The sequence below is a fragment of the Vitis riparia genome, chromosome 18, assembly GCF_004353265.1.
Source record: "Vitis riparia cultivar Riparia Gloire de Montpellier isolate 1030 chromosome 18, EGFV_Vit.rip_1.0, whole genome shotgun sequence".
Classification (NCBI taxonomy): Eukaryota; Viridiplantae; Streptophyta; class Magnoliopsida; order Vitales; family Vitaceae; genus Vitis; species Vitis riparia.
In genome coordinates this window covers 35,475,420-35,502,689 of record NC_048448.1, presented here as the reverse complement: position 1 = coordinate 35,502,689, position 27,270 = coordinate 35,475,420, and the positions used below count along the sequence as shown (strand labels likewise).

At 35.5% G+C, this 27,270-nt stretch overlaps 1 protein-coding gene and 1 pseudogene across 1 annotated transcript; both read right to left on the bottom strand.

The window, feature by feature from the left end:
* Positions 1-956: 956 nt before the first annotated feature.
* On the bottom strand, positions 957-1,457 carry LOC117905791 (proteasome subunit beta type-1-like). Its single transcript, XM_034818659.1, has one exon. It carries the CDS (start codon positions 1,455-1,457, stop codon positions 957-959), a length of 501 nt encoding a protein of 166 aa, XP_034674550.1.
* A 6,425-nt stretch (positions 1,458-7,882) lies between these two features.
* LOC117907773 lies at positions 7,883-10,184 on the bottom strand (annotated as a pseudogene).
* Positions 10,185-27,270: the final 17,086 nt, after the last annotated feature.

Genomic DNA, 27,270 nt, shown 5'->3' with positions numbered 1-27,270 from the left:
TAATGATTGGAATTTTTAGAAGAAATAAATAAATAAATAAATGAAATTATAATAATGATAACAAAAATAATGTTTAAATGAATGAATGTGAATAGTGAAATTTTTTAGATTGAAAATTTGAAGAGTTATTTAGAAATGGGATTTTAAATAAATGGAGTGAATAAATAAATGAATGGAATAATAAAAATAACAATGGTTGGATAGATAATCGCGAAGATAGGAATTTTGTAATTTGGAAATTAAATTTGAAGATAGAAGTTTTGAAAAATGGTTTAAGGATGGAATTTTTAAAAGTAAATAAATAAAATAATCAACAGTAATAAGGATTAAATAAATATATACAAAAATTGGAATTCCGGAAATTATAAATTGAATTTGGAGATCGGGATTTTAAGGAATTATTTAGGGATGAAACTTCAAATAAATGAATGAGTGAATAAATAGACGAATGTAATAATAATAATAATAATAAAGAAAACAATAATTAAATAAATGAGTGTAAGTATTGGAATTTTTGAAGTTGGAAATTCAATTTGGAAGAAATTGGAGCTTCGGGAATTAGATTAAAAATCTTGAATCCGGAATCTTGAAAATTAACTTTGGAAATTGAGAATTTAAAAATAAATAAATAAATAAATAATAAAGAATAAAATAAGATAAAATAATTCCAAAATAGAAACTTTAAAAATTAGATTTAAGAAAAGAATTTTGGGAAATTAAACTTTGAAAATGAAGATTTTGAAAGCTAAAAAAGAAAAGTGGATTAAGCCTTGTTATTGAGAATGAAGAGTTTGCATAAATATATATATATATATATATATATATATATATATATATATATATATATATATATAAGTAATACATTTTGATGTGTGCATGCATGGAGATGAATAAACAAAAGGAGTAAGTGGGCTTTGGAAATGGGCTTAGTGGGTGGCCATGCAAAACGAACTCCATTAACAAGTCTGACTTCTTCGCCGCTTAGCTGCCATGCGGTGCATTATAGAAGACGATGTCGAACCGCCGTCGCTGCCAGTGCCATCGCCACCAAGAACGACATCACTGACATTCGGGTAAGACCCCACCCTTTCCTGCTTGTTGTGCTGATGTTGATAGATCAAGTGTCGGGCTGCCAAGTGCTTCTGTAAAGCCCTTACATCAGCTTGAAATCCAGATGAGGCCATTACACATTTGTCTGCTAATTTGCAGATTTTAGAGTAATCACAAGTGAGGATATTGTAGCCGGTCGACATCCGAGTACCGGCTGTGATGACGCAGTAATCGGCACCTGCAATTGCAACACAAGATCCTCCATTGTTGTCGTAAAGATACCAATTAGCTTGCTGCTTCGTCATTGTGAGATGAAAAGAGACTGCGAGAGAGATTAAGGCACTCGAGGACTTGGTCTGGAGGCTTGCGGGCACCCGTTTTCCAGCTGCCGAAGCCTGGGCTTTCATCTTTGCTGGTCGGCTTTATCGGAATAATATCCGGTGACATCATAAGAGATTTTACGCACGGACTTGAAGAGAAAACCCAAAAGAGAAAAAGAGAAAAAAGGAAAAAAAAAAAAGGTAGAGATGGGGAAGAAAGAGGTGGGTAAAGAATTAGTTGTGGGTGTTTTCCTAGATTGCTTAGTTTCCTTTTGTACAGGCAAAGACACTCAATTCAATGGGTTCATGCATGGGCTTGAGAGATTGAGAGATGTTGATGGGCTCTTGTGACTTTCATCAAAGAGAGATTGAGGTAATCAGAAATATATATATCAACTTGTTACATTCATATGTTTGATATGATGGAATAAAGAAGGCTACGTGAGAAAGAGAGAGAGAGAGAGAGAAAGGTTTAGTGAGCAGATTGGATCAGAGGCAGCAAATGCTATAATTGATCTACATAAGGCAAAAACTGCAGCTTCAACAAATTCATCAATTTAAACTATCGGAGCAATCCCATCCGTTTCCTTTGCCCAGATATCTCCCAAAGACTCTAAGGCTGAGCCTCCTCAGAAACATCCCAAACCAAATTTCCCCCAGCATTTCAAAAGAACTTGACAAACAAATATGAGAAGAAAACAGAGCAAGAACTCAAGAAGTCATCAAGCAAGACCTCGTTCATGAGCAACAAACGAAGTGCCCACTGGTGAGACGAGTAGTAAGCTATTGTGTATTTAATCAATCATCAAACTCAAAGGAAGTAAACTATATCCCAGTCATTTGAGGGAAAACAGAGAAAACAGAGAAAGAAAAGCATAGAATGAATATGATAACAAAAAAAATTCAAACCCTGCCTAAGATCAACGATGTGAAGAGAGGAAAAAAAAGCAAATAATATAAAGTAAGAACGCTCATAATGGTCATACCTGAGTCCTCAAGCGAGGATAAACGGTTTGCTTTCTGCTCAAATTCTTTTTAGACCTCTTTGATTTTCTCCTCCAAGAACCAACCCGTTACCTTTCTTCTTTCTCTTCTGTTTGCTCCCCTCAAAACTCTCAGGTCCCCCCGAAAAGTCCCCCCTTTTTGCTTCCTCTCGGATCCCCCTAATTCTCAGTTTCTTTCCCTTCTCCAGCAAGCCATTACCCTTTCCTGTTCATCACATCAGCAAGCATGGGCTTGCAACTGAAAGTGCTCAGGCACGGATTCAGCAAGAACAAGAAATTTATTCTATTCACCACAGTGATTATACAGTAGATCAATAGCTATATATATTACAGAATCTAACCATCTAACTAATACAACCACTTTCTAACTAATCATAACAGCATCTGTGAGAGAGGAGAAGAATCAGCTACTGACATGGGTGTTTGTCTATCATCCCCCCACAAGCTGACATGTCTTGGGACAACAGAGAGACGAGTACGAGCAGTTGAGAACTGACAGCTTGGAACATGCTTAGTAAAAACATCTGCTAATTGGTCGGTAGAAGGAACATATTGAATCAAAAGCTCTTTGTGGAGGACCTTATCACGAACAAAGTGAAGATCAATCTCGATGTGCTTGGAGCGGGCATGGAAGACAGAGTTAGCTGCAAGAGTAGTAGCACTGATATTATGACACCAGATCAGAGGAGTGTCCTGTTGAGGAATGCATAACTCTTTGAGTAGAAACTGAACCCAAGAGACCTCAGCGGCGAGAAGAGCAAGTGCCCGATACTCTGATTCTGCACTACTACGAGAGACAACACGTTGCTTGGTGGAGGACCATGAGATGAGATTGGTGCCAAAAAAAGACAAAAGCCACTGGTGCTTCTTCTATCATCGGGACATGACGCCCAATCTGCATCGGTATAGCCTTGAAGAGACAAAGATGGTGAGGCATGGATAGAAATACCATGAGTAGCAGTACCTTTGAGATAGCGGAGTATGCGTTTAGCAGCTTGCAAATGAGAAGTGGTGGGATGAGCCATGTATTGACAAGCTCGATTCACTACAAACGAGATTTCTGGTCGTGTGAGAGTGATGTACTGAAGAGCACCCACAAGACTACGGTAGTGAGTAGCATCAAGAGCGGATAAAGGTTCTCCATCTGCTGTTGATAACAATTTTCCCAAGGCACCAGGTGTGCTAGCAGATTTGGCCTCATGAAGATTAGCACGCTCAAGTAGCTGATGTATGTAGCATTGTTGATTGAGATGAAGAGCATGAGAAAGCCGAGTGACTTCAATGCCAAGGAAGTAGCTAATATCCCCAAGGTCTCGAAGAGCAAAATGGGAGCTAAGTTGAGAAATGATTTGATGGACCCGTGATGGATTGCTGCCAGTAATGAGAATATCATCCACATAGATTAATAGGATGATAATATCGTATGCAGAGTGGAAATAAAATAAAGATGCATCAGCCCTTGAGCATTGGAATCCCAACTGTAAGAGAAAGGAGCTGAGCTTGTGGAACCAGGCTCGAGGCGCTTGTTTAAGGCCATAGAGAGCCTTCTGTAGACGACAAACATGAGTGGGGCAAGAGCTATCTTCAAAGCCTGGAGGTTGCATCATAAACACCTGTTCTTGAAGATCCCCATTTAAAAAAGCATTGTGGACATCTAGTTGTTTAATAGGCCAGTTGGAAGAGACCGCAATAGAGAGAACAAGCCTGATAGTGCAAGGCTTCACGACTGGACTGAATGTCTCAAAAAAATCAATGCCATAGGTTTGATGAAAACCTTGGGCAACCAGCCGAGCTTTGTACCTGTCAATGCTGCCATTAGGTTTATGTTTGAGTTTGAAGACCCATTTACACCCAATAATTTTGGCATTAGACGGAGGTGGCACCAGAGACCAAGTTTGATTCTTCAATAAAGCCTGATATTCTTGTTCCATAGCAAGCTTCCAGTTGGGGTCTTGAAGAGCCTGCTTAACAGTACGTGGCTCAATTGTGAGTGAGGTAAGATAGGTCTTCTTTTTGCATATACCAGATTTGGATCTGGTAATCATAGAATGGCCAGGAATTGGAGCTGTTGAACCCTGGAGTGGAGCAGTAGGCATTTCAGCTGCTTCATCCACAAATGGCACCTGAATGAGTAGGGGTAAAGACAAAGAGCTGGCTGGAGGTGATGTAGGGGCAGGTTCGGATGGAGTAGCCAGAGAAGAGCTGGTTGTGGGTGGAAAGAGAATAGGAGATGGAGGAAGAGGAAATGCTGGAGTGACAGGAATGTGATATGATTGTTGGGAAGAAGGACTTAATGCCTGAAATGGAAATGTAGTCTCTGCAAATACTACATGCCTAGAGATATACACTCTGTTAGTTGTAGGATTGAGGCAAAGATAACCCTTGTGAGATGTTGCATAACCAAGAAAGATACATGGTGTGGACCGTGGCTGAAATTTGTTAGAGTTGAGATGTTTGAGGTGTGGATAACAAAGGCAACCAAAAACTTTGAAATGGAAATAATCAGGTGGGTGTTTGTAAAGAAGAGAAAATGGGGAGCTGTAATTGAGTAAAGGAGAAGGCATGCAATTGATAAGGGTAACTGCTGTGGTGAAAGCATAGGGCCAAAATTTGGATGGAAGGGCAGCTGTGTAAAGAAGAGTGAGCCCGGTTTCTACAACATGGCGCATTTTGCGTTCTACTCGGCCATTTTGTTCAGGTGTATAAGGGCAGGAAAATCTATGGAGTATACCATGAAGAGATAAAAACTTGGTAAGGGCAGTGAACTCTCCACCATGGTCTGTTTGAAGGCATTTAATGGTCGTCTGAAACTGGTTTTCAACAAGAGTTTTAAATTGGACAAAAGTTGAGTGAACCTGATCCTTAGTGGGGAGCAAATAGAACCATACAAACCTAGAGTAATCATCCATGAGCAACAGAAAATACCGGGCACCTGTGGAGGAAGGAACAGGTGCTGGTCCCCACAAGTCTGCATGGATGAGTTCAAGAGGAGAGGAGGCCCAAGAAGTGGACAAAGAAAAAGGAACTTTGTGACTTTTGGCACAACAACAAGCATTGCAAACATCAATTGTTTTATTTGAGTTATGTGAAATATTACATGTATGAAAAATTTTCTGAAGTATTACAGCAGAAGGGTGGCCAAATCGTTGATGCCACAGCATAGTAGTGGGCTGAGTTTTTGTGAGAAATACTTGATGTTTAGGACTGGCAGTAGGTGAACTGATAGATGAGGTAGGAAATTTGTAGAGTCCACGTTCAAGTTGGCCTTGGAGGAGAGTCACTTTGGTATCCTTGTCCTTGACAAAAAATGAAGAAGGATGAAATTCCAGAATGGTATTATTGTCAGTACAAAATTTTGACACACTGATGAGATTTGATGTGAGTTATGGAACATGGAGCACATTGTGTAAGACAAAGGGTTTGGCAGAAGTGTGAAGAAAGGAATGACCAATTTGGGTTATGGGTAGAGACTTACCATTGCCAACCATCACAGAGTCAGTACCATTGTAGGGAGTACCATTGTGGATATTAGTAGCCGTGTGGGAGAGATGGTGGGTGGCGCCTGAGTCCAAAAACCAAGAGTCCATTGATGCTGGGGAAGGTGCTGCCATCATAGCTTGAGCAGGAGGAGTGGGACCAATTTGAGAGGTTGATGAGGCTGGTGCACGTGGCCCTTGATAATTCACATCAAATCTGTGATAACAAGAGAGGACCATGTGCCTAAACTTGCCACATAACTGACACTGTGGTCGGTTATTTGTCCGGGATCGATTATTGTTGAATCGGTTAGGGCAATATCCTTGAGGATGTTGCTGCCGTGAATCTGGAAGAGTGTCAGGTCGTATGGTTGGCATGAACGACTGAGGTGGTTTCCCTTGAGAGGGTTTGTTGGACTGTGACCTTCGTGGTCTGTTATGAGTTGCAAAATTGGCAATGAGGAGGTCTTCTTCAGTAGCCGTGGTTTGAAGATGCATCCTCTGTTCATGAGTCAAAAGGATGCTATGTACTGCATGAAGCTGAATGTCATCATCTCTAGCTGTGAGAGAAGCCACGATGAGGTTGTATTCAGCCCCTAATCCACTCAGTAATTGAAGGATTTGATCCTTTTCTGGCACTGGTTCTCCAATAGCTGCCAGACTATCAGAGATGTGTTTGAGTTTTTGGATGTATTCCATCATGGTGAGAGAGCCTTTTTTGGTTGTTTGAAAAGCAAGTCTCAACTGCATTGTTCTTGCTTTGGTGGAAGCAGAAAAGCTTCGTTGAAGGGTTGTCCATGCTTCATGGGATGTTTGTAGCCTAACAATTTGGCCCATAACATCTGGAGTGAGAGAAGAGTAGATCCAACTCAGGATCATACGGTCATATCTCCTCCAAACCAGAAAATCTGGGTTCACTTCACCGGTGGATATTGTTTTTTGAGGACATGGTCTCAGACCTTCAATATGGTCCTCAAATCCATTGGCATATATCACATTTTCCATTTGTGTATGCCAAAGGATATGATTATGTCTATCTAGTTTGATAGGAAGAGGATGATTCAGCATGCTCATGTTCAAGGTAGAGGTTACCTGAGAAGAGACAATCTCCGGCGTGGTCTGTGTTGATGAAGCCATCGGAGTAGGTACAGTATGTTCTTGAAGTGAGTAAGCAAAGATCAGAAGAAAGTTGCAGCAGAAAGTGTTGCTGGAGATTTCTTAATTGTCTTGCTGGGAGAGAAATCAGAAAAAAAAAAAAAAAAAATTCAGGAGCCTATGGCTCTGATACCATGAAAGTGCTCAGGCACAGATTCAGCAAGAACAAGAAATTTATTCTATTCACCACAGTGATTATACAGTAGATCAATAGCTATATATATATATTACAGAATCTAACCATCTAACTAATACAACCACTTTCTCACTAATCATAACAGCATCTGTTAGAGAAGACTTAGCATAACAGCATCTGTTAAAGAGAAGAAGAATCAGCTACTGACATGGGTGTTTGTCTATCAGCAACCACTCTCTCTGCTGCTGCACGTCTCATGCAGACGGCCTCCAACCTCACCTGGGGGTCCCGTACCCCTTCTAACAATATCCTGAAAATTCAAGAAGAAAAGAAAGAAAAACAAACCCCGGGTCCTCTCCACCAAAGGGGGTCTACAATGTTTTATTTCAATCTTATTGTTTTTTTTGTTCTTAAAAAAAAAAAAAAAAGTTCAAATTTATTTTTCTCCTCTCTCTCTCTTACTCCCTCCCTCCCTCTCTTTCTGTCGATACGCCCATTAGTTTTGATGTTAAGGTATCAGCCCAATTGACATGATTTATATTGACTTTTAGTCTTTTGGTCTAATAGGTAACTTGATGTAATATAGAAGGTCATGAAGGTGAACTGTGAACCTTACTGATATTACGCAAACCCTACCATTTATTTATAATATTGTCGTCATAATATTGAAATATGGGAAATTTTAATAGACCAGACAGACCTCAATAGACCAAAGCCACCAAGCAGGAATCGAAGAAACCAGAAAGCGTTTGTTCCAAACATAGTATACTGTAGAACATGAAACAGAAGCTAGAGTATACTATCTTTATTTGTGTCACATATATCTCCACTCTCATATTGGCACAGGGTCTATGAGCAGCATTGAAATATTATTTTTCGTCACTTCTCGAGGATGTGTGAATATATCTTGTGGCTCTTGCACATCACATCTCCTGATCGAGCAAAATTGAGAAGACGACTAAGGAGAAGCATTGGAACTGCAGTAGGTCTGAGGCACTCTTCATTTATATCCTTCCGTGCATTCTCGATTTGCTTGTGAAACTCATCATATGCTTGTTGCTCCGACACACCATGTTGCTTCATGTAACATTCGATGCTTAATGCAATATGCTCTCTCTCTTGCTCAAACTGCAGAAATAGTAATATAAGGTGTTAAAAAGAAATTGATATACAATAGATTTTCTTTATCTTTATGGGATTGATATCCAAGTATCAGTAGGAAGTGTTGTTTCATTGTACCTTGTGGGAAGCCATGTCATCCATGAGCCTAATGATTATGTAGGTAGCTCTAACAATCTTAGGGTTTTGTAGCAGCCAATCAAAGACTTCCTTGGTTGCAGTCTCTCTCATGCCAATAAAAGACATGATTGTTAACACGGGTACACCAACTGTTACCATTGCGATACCATTTGGCTTCAACCAAGTAAGCTTGGACCAAGCTTTTAATCTTGGACAAAAATTCAGCCAAGTAAATATATCTTGCAAGTGTTATATATAGCATTTTATTTACAATACAATATAGGATATCATAAACACAAAAGAGTTCAAAGAATCCTACTGCATCTTTTGTGTGGTGGACACAGTATGATCTTTCTGTGTTTTCCATCTCCTCAATTTCTTTGTAGACATCTAAGACTGCCTGATAGCATGGTTTCATGTATTCAGGAAGCTGATGTACGCTTTCAATATCCCACCTGAAAATCAAGTACCAAATTCCCTTTTAAAGTTCAAATATCAAAATCAATTCATTGGTTGTGGGTAATTTGAATCTAGCATATATCAAACCTCCCGATTGCCTCTGTAAAGAGCTCCAGTTCTTCAAATGTTCCATATGCATCAAATATATCATCCATAGTTGTTATCAGAGCATGTAATTTGGTCTGTATTCTTCTAGCATATGAATACTGGGGCTCAAAACAACATGTTGCTATCCAAAAGTACCCTTCTACCAATCGATCTCTGGCAAAAGGTAGCTTTGAAGAGAAATCTAGGCCTTTCCACCAACTGAGAAAATACATTAATCCACATAAAAGACCTGGTAAACTGTTAATTTGAATTTAAGTGCAAGAATGATTTGAGAACTAACCTCGAGATATTGCTCAGCTCTTTCTTATACAGTGACTGCAGTAGGTTGAAATCTAACTTTGCAAACTTTAGTAAAGCTTTACTATGTGAAGCTTCATCTTGGTACATAGACATGAAAGGCCTTGCCTCTAGCCTCTCCAAGCCTTTCCTAATGGGCCGGTCTAGGGCATGCGTCACTTGTGCTGCAAGAGGGTATTCTAAGTGTTCTGCCATAGACTTGAGGTGAGCGGTGGTGAAAGCAAGTGCTTCATCTAGTATATCTTCTTCCCACACCCTGAGATGTGCAGCTTCATACAAGCCTAGTAGGCCACATGGATCACTGATCAAAGACTCCTTGAACCTTCCCTTTTCATCTTTGCACCTCTTGAATATATCTGCAATCATCACCAAAACATAGAATGTTATATGTGAGCTTTGCTAGATGATATTCAAGCACCTTATACATGATATTCATGAGGCTTACCACATGAAATATTGAAGCCTTGTTGTCTTAGTAGTCGAAATCGAAGTGCAACATCATAGAGATCGTCATTTATGTCATCAATGCCATGATAGTTATCATAGGTATTTTGTAATGCTTCTTCTATATCCTTTTCAAAGTGGTATGCCACCCCAAGCCGTTGAACTGCATCGATAAACTTTATCTGTTCTGAAGGGTTACTAGCTGCAGCTATCAGCTCTCTTCTAACTTCCTCCTTCAGATCTTCCAACTGCTGCTCTTTATGGGCCAGAGTTATCTGCATCAATAAATTGCAAGAACAAAAAGTGAGAAAATCTTTAGGTCTTGTTATGCAAACTACATACATGATCAGAAAATTACCTCATCCTCAGGAGTGTTGCTCACGATGAAGCTATTGCCCCAAATGCTAGGCTGATAATTTGCAATTTGGCGAGTAGTCTCTGGATTAGCAACTGGGGCTGGAGAAGACCCGTTGCTGGTTGCGAGAATTAAGGCCATGTGTAACTCACTCGAGCACTCAATATATGAATCAGATGGCTTGCAATGTTCGGTATTTATAGGATGGGAAATGGTTCATTACAATTCTTGAATATCAATCCCAGATTCCCAGTAGCACGGATTCAATTAATTCAAGGTCATCTATCATATTTAAACCACGTTTATTAAAAATTAAATATTTAAAATATGTTTTTATTTCTCTTGGAAATACGAAAATTGTAGCTTATTCCCTTAATAATTCTCAGTATCCAATCAGCCACCAAACAGTGACTAAGACTTTCACGTGAAGATCGTTGGGAAAAGTTGGTCCTGCTGCACTAATTTAAAAATATATATAACTAAGACTTTCACGTGAAGATTGTTGGGAAGGTTAATTTAAAAATATTTTAAAATACATGTAATTTTTCAAAAATCAAATAATTATTTCTTGAAATAAAATTATAATTAAAAAAATAAAATAATTTATCACTTTAAGTTAATAAAAGCGTCTTACAAATAAGTATATTAAAAAAAATTATAATATAATATGAAGTACAAATCATTGTGAAAAATGTTCTATAATAAATAAAATTCCTTCTAATCTTGTAATTAATAATAATTTTATATTATATATTATATAAATCATTTCATCTTCCTCTCTTTTTTAATAAATTGAATAAAATTTTTGTTGGTTGACATCAATAATAAAATAAAAAAAATTTAGAACTTAAAAGTTAAAAATATAAAAATAAAATATTGACTCTAGTTAAAAATATAGATATCAAGAAAAAAAATATAATATGGGTCAATATTTTATTTTATTTTTTATTTTTTGGTTTTAATTGTATTTAATTTTTAAAATTTCTTATTTTATAGTTGTTCAATATTCTTAAGAATGTTTGTTTATAAAGAGAAAAAAAAGTCATAAATTTGTCTCACAACACCATAACTAAAAGGGAGATTGGTTCTTTACAATTAAACATCTACATGTTTATTTGTTTATTGATATTATTGATGTAATAGATAAAATGGTCATTTTAGGAAATAATTATTTAACTTATGAGAAATGTATGTGTTTTAAAATATATTTAAATGGATGAAGATAAAACTAATTTATAAAATTTTGAATTTTTTTTTTTAAATTAGTGAGTCATAACCTAGTTTTCCCTTAATCTTTCATTGTACAATAAAATTAATATCATGGTAATAAAAGAATTTGGATATAACTAGGGAACTAAGTTCTTTTATATACAACACAAAAATTAGTGTCTAGATGAAAAGAAAATTGCAAATAATTTGTTTTTCAATCACACCTATTGTAAGAATCATATTATTAATTATTTTGATTCTTAATTAACAAAAATTAAGAATAATAGAAATTTTTTTTTTAATTAAAATGTGATTTGAGTTAGGATGACTCTTAAATTTTTGACAAATTTTCAATGCCAATATTTCATTTATATAAAAATTAGGTCCAAATGATGCTTGATATATCAAATGTCCTTTCAAACATTGAAAAAGTAAAAAAAAACATTGAAAGTTACATGATGTAATTCAATTAAACCACAAATTCCTTAGAGGAGAGGTATATAACCAGTGAATCACTTTATCATATGAAAATCATTCCTCCGCCTTATCATAATAATTGATTCTTCACCTATCAATAATTTTAAATTCCCCTAATATGGCAATTTACACCTCCTCTTTCTATCAATTTCTAGACCCAACCTTATATTAATTTTTAAAAATCCCATCCCTTAAATCGGAGTGGTGTGACATTATTTAATAAATTCCAATAAAACTATAAGAGTTCTAAACAATGAATGAATCCAAAATAATCATTTAAGTTTTATTAAATCATTATTGTTATTTATTCAACATCTTTTAAGTCAGACTTATTATATAATAAGGCTTACTTATTTTATAATTTAATTATTTTAATAGTTAAGAAAATTGGAGGATGCATTGAATTGAGCAAAACTAAATCTCAATCATAAATGAGCAAGTCTATTTTATAAAGAGACAATAAAGTTTGGAAGGAAGTACACTCGTGTTGGACCATCCATGGTCGAATTCATACACCAAAATCTCTAGAAAATCCGAGTGGGCACTATCACCATTGAACAACGGCCCTACTTTGTATGTGGGGTGATGTTGTGGGTTTTGGATGTTAATATGAAAAAAAGGGTCGAGTGTTTTGCAAATGACCCTACTTGGTATTACTGAGTGTGGATATGTTGGAGATGTTTTGGGGCTTAAATTTCCTTTTTTTTAGATACATTGTATTGACTCTTCTCATCGTTGTTGTCGCATTCCTCGGTCCTTATTTTAATAATTTATTATATATTTTTTTATATGAAATGCAAAATATTTGAGTACTTTTTGAGTGGTTGCTTATAATATGCGGTGAAATTTGTTCCTACTATTATTTGTTAAAAGGGTAAATATTTGAGTGGTTGCTATTTCAAAAGAAATTAAGATTTGGTTGATCACTTTTTCAAAAATTAATTTTTGCTTCCAATAACAAATATATATATATATATATATATATATGAAAATGAGAACATGTCTATGTGTTAATTGTTCCCAAAATAGATTTTTGAAAATAGGGTATTTTTGAGGAAAAGTTTTAATTGTTGTTATTTGTTTTCATTTTTTTTTTTTTTTGTGAATGTTTAAAAAATAATATATAAATTAAAAAAATGATTAAAAATAAGGTAGTATATATGAAAGTTTTTTCTCTTTTTTTTTTTTTTTTTTTGTAGAGAAATTTGAAAAACACGCTTTTAATGTTAGAAAATGATTTTTACAATAAAAAAACTATTACAAAACAGAGTAGTCAAATAAGCAATTCTATGAAACTTTCCTTTCATCTTTAGATTTTGTCTAACAAGTCAAATAAGCAATTACCAATTATGATTATAATTCCTTTTCTATTTATTAAGTCTATAAATTCATAGTTTTAGTTAGAGTTTAGTAAATTTTTAACTAAAAATTTGAAAAATAAAATAAAATTACTATTCAGATGATTTTTTTTTTTTTTTTTTTTTGAGAATTTTGTTAACTCATCCCTCTTGGTGTTCCTCAATTGGAATCAACAAGAAGAGTTTTTTTTAATACTGCTTTTTTGTCTTTTGAGAATTTGGTTCAATAAAGGGTTTGATTTTAATTTTTTTTTTAGATATGTATACTAATCATTAATTAGGATATTTGATTGAGACATAAATGATCTTGGCTGATTTCTAAACTCTATTTGAAAGTAGTAAAAGATTTGTGTAATCATTATTTCATTATAAAATTATCTAAAGAAAAATTATTAGTGCGTTAGTCTAGTTAAATTAAATTTGTAATTTTTAAGATGTTATATATATATTAATGATTTATACTCCCTTTAAACATTCAAGGTTGTTGCATAATTAATTTGAAATTAAACAGATAAGTATAACTAAATTGATTTAGAATAATGAGCAAAAGGGATAACTATTTATGTGGAAATTGAAAATAAAAATTTGAAAATGAATTTAAATTTAGAATTTAAAATAGAAAAACTTTGAAATATCTTTTAGTTTAAAAAATATTTTTAAAGTTTAAAAAGGAAAATCTTTCCTTTCTAACACTTTTTTTTTTTTTGGTAAAATATCATTTGAGAGTTTTCAAAGATCACCCCCTAAGCTTAAAGTCATTATTCTTTGTGTTTAATAAAAAAATGTTTCAAAACATTTTAAATTTGTTTGTTGAGTTTAAGATAGAAGATCACATCCTCTCAAGGTGTCGAGGAGTCCAGTAAGGAGAATGATACGTTTGCATCGTGGACATGAAATTAGGTACAATCATTAGATAACTTTATGTATTTATCCTTCAAATTTAGTGGATTTTAAATTTATGGTATAAACCTTGTGGTTCTTATATCAAAGTCTTTGGGAGGCTTTGTGAGTGATTTTCTATGTAATTGCTTGTATTTTTAAGTGATTTTTTGTTTTTATTTATTCTTTATATCCTAATAAAAGAATATATAAAAACTAAAGATTGGCATACATTGAGCTAAATTCAAGAAGACTATCTATTCACTCCCTTTGAGGTGAATAGATAAAAAAGAAAGAAGAGAAATAGGAGATTTGTCTTTCTTTAAATCCAAACAAGATGATAGGTCCCAGTCAAAGAATTGTGTACTACAACAATTGATTACAAGTATTCTCTTTGGGTGAGAACAAACCGCACAAAGAAATTGGGTTAAAAAATTGTCATATCCTTTATTGATGTCCATGAGCAATTTCCAACATATGTCGCTGAAACTAAAGGTCTTTAACACCATAATAAAATAACTTCAAATAAAAAAAAATAATAACAATAGCGAAAGCAAAAATCAATGCAATAGCTTTTGTTCTTCTACCACTACTTATGACTCGTTCCAACACATGGTTGTTAATCCTTTCTAATTCAATGCAGCTTGACTACGAAATGATCCCACAACCACTTGAATGCGTATGTGTCTTCATGCATGATATTTTGGATTTCTTTTGATGGCACATTGCGAACATCGTAGCTCATTCAAAGTCTTGTCATTACTCCCCCCTCCAAGTGGATGCTTGTCCTCAGGGTCCCAATTTGGAAACTGCTGCAGAAGCTCTTCGGTACTCTCCCACGTAGCATTCTCCGCAGCCAGCAAATGCCTTGACTAAACTTTCTTCACTAAACTTAGCCCCGTGTTTCACCCAGTGAGTGTCTAGTATGGCTTTGGGTTCAATCACAAGTGAACTCTCATCTGAAAGTGGCAAAAGTTCTGAACTGATCATGGAACCATCTCCAAGCTTCTTCCTTAGCATCAATACATGAAAAACAAGGTGCAAGCACACACTGTCGGGTAGCTTCAGTTTTTATGCTACGGCTCCACTCTCTCCTCGATTAGATATGGTCTACAGTATTTGCTTGCAAGGTTCTGATGAGCGCGTTGAAAGCGGATTGTTGGCGATAAGACTGTAGTTTGAGGAAAACAAGATCGCCTTCTTGAAATGTACAATCCCGTCAGCCATGATATGCTATTTGCTTCATTCGATTCCTTGTTATCGCCAAGTTTTCCTTGAGATGTTTCGATAATGCATCTCGAGTTGCAAAGCTATGAACAACTTCATCAACGGGCGAAGACCCCATCGAATACAATGGAATAACGGGGGAAGGTCGCCCATAAAGAGCCTGGAATGGGGTCATGCTTGTAGAAGAGTGATAAGTAGTATTATACCACAACTCAGCCCAAGGAAGAAATGTACTCCATTGGCATGGTTGTTGATAGAAGAAGCAACACAGATATTGTTCCACACAGTGGTTGACAACTTCAGACTGGCCATCCATTGGAGGATGATAAGCAGAACTCATCCTGAGTTGTGTACCCGACATTTAAAAAAATTCCTACCAGAACTTACTGATGAAAATAGGGTCCCTATCACTAACAATAGACCGCGACATTCCATGTAGTTTCACAATGCCCTCAACAAATTTTTCTGCCACCATATTTGCTGTAAATGGATGAGATAAGGGCAGAAAATGTGTGTATTTGTTGAGACGATCAACAATCACCAAAATGGTCTTTTGATCAGGGAAGAATAATGTTTTAAGCAAAACTAAATCTTAACCATAACATATCTAGTTTGATTTGATATGATTTAGTTTAAGAAATTTGATGTGATTTGATGGACCATTATATTTATGATAGCTAAAAACTGGTAGGCAACGAAAATAAAATAATTTATTCTTGTAGAGAGAAAGGGCAAGAGACAATAAGATAACAATTATAGCACTAGACTTCTTCCTTACTATTTAGTTTTCCTATCTTCTTTTGTTTGTGCTTCCACTTGGGCTTTCCATTCTATTTTATAGAAATCTGAGGAAATTATTCTTATAATTAATGTAGAAAAGTGAGGCATGTTGATGTCGGATAACTGGAAGTAACGTGTCTCCCGGGTGTCGTCGCCCAATCAACTGAGAGTGAGGCTTCCTTCTCCTCTCTTGCAAAAAAATACCCTCCGAAGCTCAAGTTAGATTGACAATTAGAGAGAATACCCCATCTTGGGAACTCAAGAAGTGGACTGTCTTACCCCCTCTCCCCCTCCCCCCTCCCCCATTTCTTTTTTAGCCATGTGAAGACTTTTATAGTGTCCGAAGAGATGCCATTCTTGAAATTGCTACCAGGCAGTGTGTCGCCTTGAGTGAAGCACGGTTGGGCGCCTTGTCGTTTGGGGTTCCTAGGGATTTCATCCCTATAAATAGGAAGCTAATCCTCCCTCTCGACATATTTTTTCCCTTCGATTTCACTTTTTGCCTCCCCTTCGCTTTGTTTTGACAATACCCAAGCAGTGATCTTGGGCTTCGCATAACGATACTTTCATTGGTGATTTGTTGACTGGTTTACTCAAGCTGTCGTGGTTCAGTTCTTTTCCTTGCCGTAAGCACTCTCTAGGTATGTTCCTCTTTCTCCTCTATATTGTCTATTACCGTTTTTCCTTTATTAGAGTGCCTATTTGTGATTGGAGATTGCGGTGATGCTTGGGAGTTTTGGTGGGTCAGGAAATGACTTTACCGGACTTTGTAAAAGAGGGTATGTGACTGCTCTGGGGCGTCATACTCTACTGGTGGTGTGCCTTGATAACCCTTGTTAGGTTTAAGTTTGGTTATTTTTGCATTTTGAGGCTTTGTTGAGCCTACTGGGTGTTTGTCTTCCCTTTGTGTGTCTAAAGGTTGCAGTGAATTAGTCCTTGGCTAGGGTTAGGAATCAATGAGTGGAATCAAGTTTCCTGATTTGGGTGGCCACTAGGTCAGGCATGCTAGCTAGTTGGGCACCTTGGGGCACTGCCATTTTGGCAGTAGGGTCGGGTGGCTGCTTTCTAACTGTCGACACTGGGCCATGCAGGTTCGACTCGGCCCACCGCTCCAATATGCTTGTAAAAAAGGACATTGCCTCATCCAGTGCGACTGGGTAAGGTGGCAAGGGCGGTCGGACAGTCATGAGTAATGGACGCCCTAATTAGGGGAAGCCCATTAAGCTTCTCAATGAGTAGGAATTCCACGAACGCTTCTTCATCCCAAATGGCATCTGTGTTCAGTTAGTAGAGGGAGATCCAATGTCCACATAGAAGGCTGCACACAACGGCATTTTCTTTAGCAAGGAGCAGTTCAATGCAGGGCCCCGTTTCCTCTTCCATCCATTTTCAAGCAATTCTTGCACTTTACCCAGATCCCTCTAGCCCATATCCATCCTAACATCGTCCAAGTGTTAATGGGGTACACCATCCTAAACATGATCTTCCATATGGACCTCTTTCTGTTAGAGGTCCTCTTCGTTTACACCATAAAAAATGGCAAAAGGACATCTTCAGTATGTTCGCCCATATCCCGTCCCTCCAATTGGTGACGAGTCTTCCTGACTAGAACAAATGAGGGGCCAAGAGACATGTGCTGGTCCGAGGACCATGGGTCGGCTTGATAGAGCATCCAGAAAGGGATTTCCACCCTAACTGTTCATTAAAGATTCCAGGTAGGGATGGTTTTGAGTGCCTCTCCCCTTACTATTTTCTGTTGAGTTAATGCCACTTGGCCGCTAATATTTTATGTTTTGGCTGGTGTAAGTAAGGATAAGAGGGGTCATTTGGTCGAGTGGGTGGAGAAGGCTTCGTTCATTTGTCTGAACAAGTTGTTTGAGATCACTACTAGCGAAAGGAACCACCAGACGCTCCTCTCTACCTGGAACCTGCTTGTGGTTATCCGGGAGCCCCAACCATACGTCCTCCTCATCATTCCTAGGCGGCTGCCTATGGTTGTGGTGCCCAGGGAACACTTTGTCTTGAAAGATCTTCCATTTTACAAAGAAGCATGTGAAGCAGACGCCAAGGCTCGTTAGGAGTGTCTTGAGCAGCGATATGAGAAAATGCAAGAGGGGAAATTAAGGAGAGCATTTGGGAAGAAGGGTCGGGCCTCATTATCTGCGACCTGTCCTCCAGCTAAAAAGAAGAAGAAGAAAAAGAAGAAGAGATCCAACGTAAAAGTGACCAAGGCTTCAAATCTAGTTCCTGAATCTTTGTCTACATCTACTTTTTCCTCGTCCAATTCGGCAAACAACTCCGTCCAAGCTTCCGAGGGTGACTCCGATTCCCTGAGGCTCGATCCAAGCAATCCAGGGACTTACCATTCTGAGCCCCAGCCAAAGCCTATAGCCCTCAAAGTTATAGATGAACCAGAAGCAGAAGAAGACATGTCAGCTGATCTGAGGGCCGATTTTAAGGAGAGGCACCGCAAACGTCTCCATGAGGCTATCAATATGGTCCCTCCTCCAGCCAAAAGGGCTTGCCCGGAGAGGGCTCGGGAAGAGCCTGTGAGAGAGGTCCTTCCAATGCCAATGCCCCCGTCAGATACCACGAGGCCTAGCAACATAGTTGTTGCAGAGAAAGAGGTCGGCCCAACTCTTGGTGGGGCCTTTGGTGGTGTTGCTCTTGTTGAGGAGGTTTTGGACCAAAAAGACACTCCTGCGTCTGCTCCTCCTCTAAGCTGGGATGAAATGATGGAGATGCTGAAGTGCGTGTCGTGCTTCACTGATGCTAAGTCGTATTCCACCAAGATGTCAGATTTATTTCCTCTTACCAAGCGGATATCGGTGAATTTAGGCGGTGACCCTCCCATCTTCGTCTTAACCCGACTTCCTTTTGGCACACCCAAGTCTACCATCTCCCGTATTCAGCAACTACAGGATTGCACGGTGCAAGAGACTGCAGAAGTGGTAACTTCTTCTATTTTGCCCCCTTTCTGGATAATGCACACCTCCCTAACTAGCCCTAACCCTATTTCTATTATTTTTTCTAGTTGGTGGTTGGCATCCGCAACATGGTGTGTCAGCGCACACTACTTTCAGATTTGAATTTTTCTTACTTGCTCTATTGTTGCCCAAATTTCTTAATCATCTTTCATTCTCTAGTTATTATGCCCAAGAATTTGAATAGAACCTCCAAATAATCAAGCAAAATTTCAACTCTTGACAAGCAACCACACTTGGACACTCATAGTTCCACTCTCCTTACAGTATAAGATTCTAAACTTAAAGAATTTTGATTTCTTGTTTAGTTTTACTGTCTACTTTGCATGTTATTGGTAAGATAATGGCAGCTCCACACAAGCGGAATGACATGAGTAAGGTACATGTTGCTACAAGGATGAGATGGAGACCAAAAAAATTCTATCATGATTTGAATTGTTGCCCAAAAGAGGTTTTCTCATTGCTAGGGTATAACTCTCAAATTAAGCTTATTTGTAATGTATGGGAAAATTATATGCTAATAATGTTCGAAAGCTAATGGCTAGTGAGGTTTGTGTCTATATGAATGTGTTTTTGAGAATTGAACCTTAATTTACAATCTAGAGATTAAATATGGAATCTTGTTTTTTCTACAAATGTTGGAGATATTACAATATTAGAACTGTTGATTTTCTATGATGCGTTGATGTCTTTTGATAAACTTAGAAAGAATTGTGGACTTGGGAAGGGAGGATTTCATCAATAAGCATGTAAAAAACACCATAAGCACATGTTAGTATGAAAATGACTAAATTGGGGCATAAATACCAAAAAATGTAAACCTTGTACCTATAGTAAAATAATGGAAGTTCAAACTCTGGAAATCATGTATTTTTCCTTTTTAATCCATGCATGAAAACATGAAAAAGATTATTGAGGTTGTGGCCATTAACAATATATCCCTAGAAGGATAACACAAATCATAAAGAGAAAATTTGTAAAAAGTACACAATGGGCTAACCTAGAACTACAAGCTAGGACAAGAATTGGTCACAACCATGTACCTACAAAATCTATTTATAATTTCTAGAGAACTTTGGAGTGCATATGCATGTGTGTGTGTATGTGTGTATACATGTTTGGATGTATATTTATGTTTACAAGATAAAAACAAAACCTTGTACTAGATGAAGCCAAAGGTATTCATTAGATACAAAAATTTCCTTGTGTCACTTGTTGAGACAAAAGAAATACCTATTTGGATGTGGTGATTAGATTTCAACATAGCCTTCTTGATGGTTTTTGAATTATGAGGTGGTGGTGTCTGTTGTACCCTTAAATTTTACTCCGTATCAAGTAATTACTAATTTATGGAGGCAAAAATTGCTTGTATCATGAAAGGAATAGCAGTTTCTTGTTCATACTATTTTGTTTGGAAGTTGGGTTCCTATATTGTTCAAAATGCTATTTTGATTGCCTGATTATTGCAACTCACATTTCGTTTGATGTTTGTATTCTGTGTGCAGGGTAATATGATACTATCATATATTGGATTTGCTGAGAAGCGAATAGATCATGCTACTCTCAATGGTAATAATAATCTACCTAGTGTTTTGCATCAGAAACACAATTGATAATATCATGGCCTCGCCCCCTAGTCCCAATTGGTTTCTTTAGTTTTTTGTCCATGAATGACACTTTATTCAAATAAGCATTGGTGTGTTGTTACTGGTATAATCTTTTTTTCTTATTCATAGAAAAAGTAACTATTTAAATATGTTGTTCTATGTCCTCATGGATTTTTGTTAACAAAACATCAAATCTCAAAGTTTCTTGGCCTTTCTTTTTTAGTGTCAAGTCATTTTCTCAATATGTTGATCTAAAAAATCTCTTTTGTGTTCCAGGTTTGTTTTGTCGATGCTAATTGGGACTCACCATCTGTATGTATCCATTGTATGATTCTATTATTATTATTATTATTATTATTATTATTATTATTATTTGCTGAAAAAAAGGTTTATAATAGATATCATGTTCAAGAGAAGCATTTTTGTTGACTTATGAGTTTTGTATTTCTCCAAATTTTGGAATGTTACCATGAAGCTTTTGTGCGAATCTTGAAGGGGTTAGCCCTTTTCTTTTTTTTCTTACCTAATCTACACTTGCTATTGGCGTTGAAAAGGATCCAAAACAAATTGGCATTCAGTTATGAAGTGGTTGGGATAAGGCCAAGTTGTTATTGCAGCATGAAATTGAATGTAATATCAAAATATCTAGATTCAAATTCTCAGAAGAAAAATGTTTCTGATCCACTCCATTTTTATGGTGCTCTGAAGGACTTAATGGGAAACCTCACAAATGAGCCTCACAAAAATTCAAGAATAATAACCTATAGTTGCGACTAACTCCAAAATGCAACTATATGTCATTTAGTGGGGTAAAAAACAAGATATAGTTGTAGGAACCATTTACTGACCTTTACTGTGGCTGCTACTATTGTTTTGACTTTTGCTGCACTTTACATGTGGTTGACCTATAGCTGAGGCCAACTGTAAAATGCAACTATATGCCATTTAGTGGGGGTAAAAAACATGATGCAGTTGTAGGAACCATTTGCTGACCTTTACTATGGCTGCTACTATTGCTTTGACTTTTGTTGCACTGTACATGTGGTTGACCTATAGTTGGGGCCAACTCTAGAATGCAACTATATGCCATTTAGTGGGGCTAAAAACAAGATGCAGCTGTAGGAACCATTTGCTACACTTTACTATGGCTGCTACTATTGCTTTGACTTTTGTAGCACTTTACCTATGGTTGACCCATAGCTGGGGCCAACTCCAAAATGCAACTATATGCCATTTAGTGGGGGTAAAAAACAAGATGCAGTTGTAGGAGAGTTTGCAGCCAAAGTAGTGTTTACAAAAAAAAAAAAAAAAAAAACCCAAACTAATACATCTTTCAAACTATTTGTCAAACTAGTCTTTTGAATCCACATCAACAATCCATATTAGCAGACTTTTACTCTGAAGACTCATTTTTTCATCTGAAATCATTCAACAAAGAACCCTAACTATTATTTTCTCTTCTCTGCGGCTCCCACCATCTGCGGCTCCCACCATCTGTGACTCCCATTTTTTCTCCTCATCGTCTGCGACTCCCACCATCCGCGGCTTCCACTAGCAGCTCAACTAGCAACGTCTTGTAGTGGCTACGTAAGTTTTGAAGCATTTTAACAAAGTGGTTCATGAGTTTTTTTTCCCTCATTTCCTTAACTTTCTTTCCAACCAAACAGAGGAAAACTAAAAATTAAAAACAACCTTTGAAAATTTTAAAAATCTCAAGTTGTTTTTTGTGGTTTCTACTTGTGAACGGAAGGAAAAAAACACAAAAAAATCATGGAGAAGAAAAAAAAAAGATTGACAGAGAGAGATAAGAGCACTAAAGGAAATTGGTTTTTGCACTTTGGGGGTTTGGGTAGATTTCGAATTTGGGAAATGGTGGGTTATGGTTTGAAGTGGATTGATTCAATTGGATGATTTGATGGAGTAGTTTGGGTTTAGAGTGGATTGATCCAATTTGATGATTTGATAGAACAATGAAAAAGAAAGAGTGGAGTGTAGAACGAGAGAGAGAGATTGTGAGAAGAGAGACGAATGAGAGATTTGAAGAGGAAGAAGAAGTGCAGGTCAATGTGCAAAAATAACAAAAATTTTACCCAAATGCAAATTCTTTGATTTTGCCCAGTTTTCTCAGCAACCAAACACAGGGTCTCAATAAAATTATGAGTTTTGATGATAGAGAGAGGACAAGGAGGGTAGATACCGAAAGGCTGTTGGAAAGGATGGTCGTACGTGGAGAGCACAAAAACCCTACTTGTGTTTAGCTCCCAATAGAGTAGATGCATTTCTCAAGCAAAAACTCTGTTTGGGAATTAAGAATCGGAAAAAAGAAAAGCAATTTTAGAATTTCACAAGTCGGGCTTCAACTTCAACTTTGAGGGATATTTGGTAATCATTTTTCAATTAATTTTTATAATTTTAAAATTTTGAAATTGTATGCATTTTTTAATATAAAAATTATTTTTTTAATCATTTTTTATTTTCCTTTTTTTAATAAAAAATTAAAAATTAATCACAATCCACTTGTTTATTTTCCTTTGTTAAAAAAAAGTTAAAAATTAATCATAATCCACTTGTTTAAAAATTATTGTTAATCCTCATTTTGTATGATATTTACTTGTTTATTATTAAAATATTTTATCTTCTTATTTATTATAATTAAAATATATATATATATATATATATATATATGACCAAAATTTAAAATAAAATAAAAACTAAAAATATAATTTTATTTCCCATTCAAATCCATCACCCTTTATTATTATATTTTATTGAATTTTTTTTATTTATATCTTTTTCTATAAATGGAGAAGAGTTATGAAGAAAACATTTAATTTAATTTTTTTTTTAAAAAAAAGCCATCTTCTAAACATGTTTTTGTTTTAATCGTTATAAAAAAAACATTTTTTATTAACTCAACAAAACATGTTTTAAAAATGACCTTATTGGGTATATTTTAATTTATTTTTTTCAAGTATTTTAAATTTATTAAATTGGTAATAAGTCTTAAAAATGGACTTTGGAATTATATTGTATGAAAATGTTAAATATTTGCAAAAAAAATCTAAAAAACCACTTAGTCCTTCCTTTTAAGAAAATGAAAATTATATTTTAAAAATGTTATTATTAATGTTATTTTTATAAAACTTTCATTAATGACATGTAAAACCATTACTAAAATGTTAAGAACTTTATAAAATTGGACCAAATTATCTTCCAAATATAACCAAATTACTTCTCAAATCCAACAAAATCATTCCAAATATGACAATGTTAACCATAGTACCTCCCAATTCTTACCTCTCAATAGTAATAGCACAGTTGCATTGAAAATCAAATTCTTCAATGCTTGCTCTATCATCATATGATTTGTTTTGAAGCTTTTAATAATGAACTGTGAACCCATTGGATTGTACTAGAGAGGACCCACATGATAAAGGTTTAAATTTGGGCAACACTCCTATAACATTATTATTAATAAGCTGTGAGCCATAATGGGGCCAAGTCATTGCTCTTTGTTAGGAATGTCTTCCAAAGGCAGGCTTGGGCTTTTTGTGGTTCTTGCACAAAAAGCCTTCCTTAGATTTTGACCATTGTTTCTTGTACCAAAAGCCGACTAGATTTACCGAGAAACCATCATTACAAATGCTTAAGTTTCTCAACTTATTTTAAAATTTGTTTTCATAATTTATTAACTTTATAAAATTGGAAGTGATTATTAAATTTATTTTTCTTTCTTTTTCTCCTCTAAAAAAATATATACTTTTTATTATATATTTTAATTTTTTTTTTATTAAGATCAAGGAGATTTGATTGTCATTTTTCAATCATTATTTTTCTAAAGCTAATACTATTGTGCATATAACAATCCCTTCCCCAATACAGGGCTCCTAGAACTCGAATCATGACCAAACTCTAGGGCTCCTAGAACTCGAATCATTTAATGGCATGTGGAACATTTAATATCACCTCTAGAAATGCTGAGAACTTTATAAAATTGTAAAAAGACATGTAGAACCTAGGCTGGATCTCCAAACCATGAAAATTGCTTGTAATTATTGGTTAGCTTTTGAATTGTATCATATATTAGAAAGTGTATCAAATTCTCAATTAGTATAAATTCCTTTTTGTAAAGAATATTGTATAAAGTATTTTCTAAGTTAATTTATTATTGTGATATCATATTTCCTCATAGAATAAGGAAAGTTATTTAGAATATTTTTATAAATATTTTAGGTCATAGAGGGAAAAATCTATAGGATGGAGATAGACTCCTAAAGATTATAAGATATTTCAAGAATTCAATAGTTATATATATATATAAATAACACTAAAAAAAATTTAATATATAGAACATATTAGTTTTTACTTAAAATTTAACTTATTAAATTATAAATTGTAAAAATTTAATTAAATTAAAAAAAATTAAAATTTAACCAAACATAAGCAAAAGTGTATTAATATGTCTATTCCGCTTTCTCTTTTTTAATTATTTTAATGGAAAATATTAAAATATTTATAGTCGTAACTATTAATTATGTTGAATATGTACACATTACATCCATTTTTGAAACTTATATAAAATCAAATTTTGAACAAATTTAAAAAAAAATTCCACTTAATTTGGGTAGATTAAACAACAACATTTTAATTGTTAATGGAAAAATAACAACCTTTTATTCAATTTTAATGGTAATAAATAATAAGAAAATATTATTAATAAAAAACATTGAGTTATTTGGATATTAAGGTGTTATTTGTTATTTGATTATTGTTAATAACATACCCTATTATTGTTATTTGTTATTTCATTACAAATTGATGTTATTACTAATGTTTTCTATTGTGTAATTTTGTGGTTTAAAATGAAATTGATTTGATTTTTTTTGGCTTCTTCTATAGGTAAACTATGTCTAATTTGTCGGTGGCAATAGTTTGCTTTTGTAATGGGAAAATGACAAACTGATGTTGATTATGTTGGAGACAGAGTTGTGGTTGAACCATTTGATGTGCCTCTTGGGACAACATATGAACAACTGTTGGAAATGATATACTTGGTCACTGACATCAATAAAGAACATTTTCGATTAATTCTTAGTTGTAAGTATCTTATGAAAAAAGGGAATAAATTCCAACCTTGCCCAATAAAGAATGATAATGGTGTAGCTAGAATGTTAGAAATGCATAACAGATTTGGGATGGATGAAGTTGAGTTGTTTGTTGAACAAGTACCTATTGACTTACAAATGAATTCACCAATTGGTAATTGCATACCTTTGTTACTTGGCGAAAATGATGGTACTAGTAATGTTCAAAATCCATTTACTTTTGAGCATAGATCAGAAGAGGATGAGGAAGACGAAGAACGAAGACAATGTGATGATGATAGTGTAGGAGCCGAGGATGTTCATAATGATGATAATCAAGAAAGGGAAGGTAGCTCGCTTTTTTTAGCTGTTTGTGAGGCAATTGAAAGAGAACAAATGAAATATGTGGTTGTGGATGGAGAAGGATGTAACTTGTCAAACAATCCAGATATAGAGGATTTAGATGATCCAATTGAACTATCTCCAATGCAATATCATTTGGCACCATCACCACAGTTTGAAAATGTTGAAAACATTGGTCATGTTGTGTCAAGTGAATAGACCCCATGGGGAAACACTCATCCAATTGGAGAGTTCATAGTTGGAAAAATATTTAATTCCAAAGGAGATTTGGAACATGTTGTAAAGATGTACTCTATTAATTCGCACTAAGAGTATATCGTTTTGTCATCCACAAAGAAATTGTTAGTCCTAAGATGCAAGAAAGCTTAACAATCTCAATGTCCTTGGAGACTTCGTTCTACAGTTGTTAAAGGGACATTTTTTTATTTGAGATCAACAAATATAGTGGCCCACACACATGTGTCAATCCTTGAATGAACCAAGATCATCATCAGTTAGACTCAAACCTGATAGTCGCCCATATAGAGGGAATGATTAAGACACAATTCACACTTTCAGTGGTTGCCATTCAAGCAAGTGTTGTAGAAAGATTCGGGTACCATATCTCATAAACTAAGGCTTCAAAAGGCAATCATAAAGCATTAACTAATTTGTTTGGTGATTTCTATAAATCAGACACTAAACTGCCATATTTTTTGGTGCCTTAGAGTAAGCCAATCCAGGATGTGTTGTAATTTCTAAAACATTTCCAGGTAATATGCGAGATGAAGAGGTATTTTAGCGAGTCTTTTGGGCATTTCATCCTTCCATAGAGGGCTTCAAGCATTGTCGTCCTATGCTAACTATTGATGGTACACAGTTGTATGGGAAGTATAAGGGCACTCTAATGATTACCATGGGCTGTGACGAAAATAATCAATTGTTTCCTCTTGTTTTTGCATTAATTGAGGTTGAAAATGTTGATAGTTGGGGATGGGTTTTTGCATATTAGAAATCGAGTAACTCAACGAAAGGGTCTTTGTGTTATCTCTGATCGTCATCCGGGCATTGTGGCTGTGTTTGCTGATGTTTATCTTGGTTGGTCTGAGCCAAATGCATTTCATCGAATTTGTATGTGCCATCTTGCTAGCAACTTTATGACTTGCTTTAAGGACAAATGCTTGAAACAAATTTTATGCAAAGCCGTCTTAGAAACTAAGGTAGAAAAATTCAACATGCATATGGAGACAATTGGGAGAATTAATCAAGACGTACTCAGC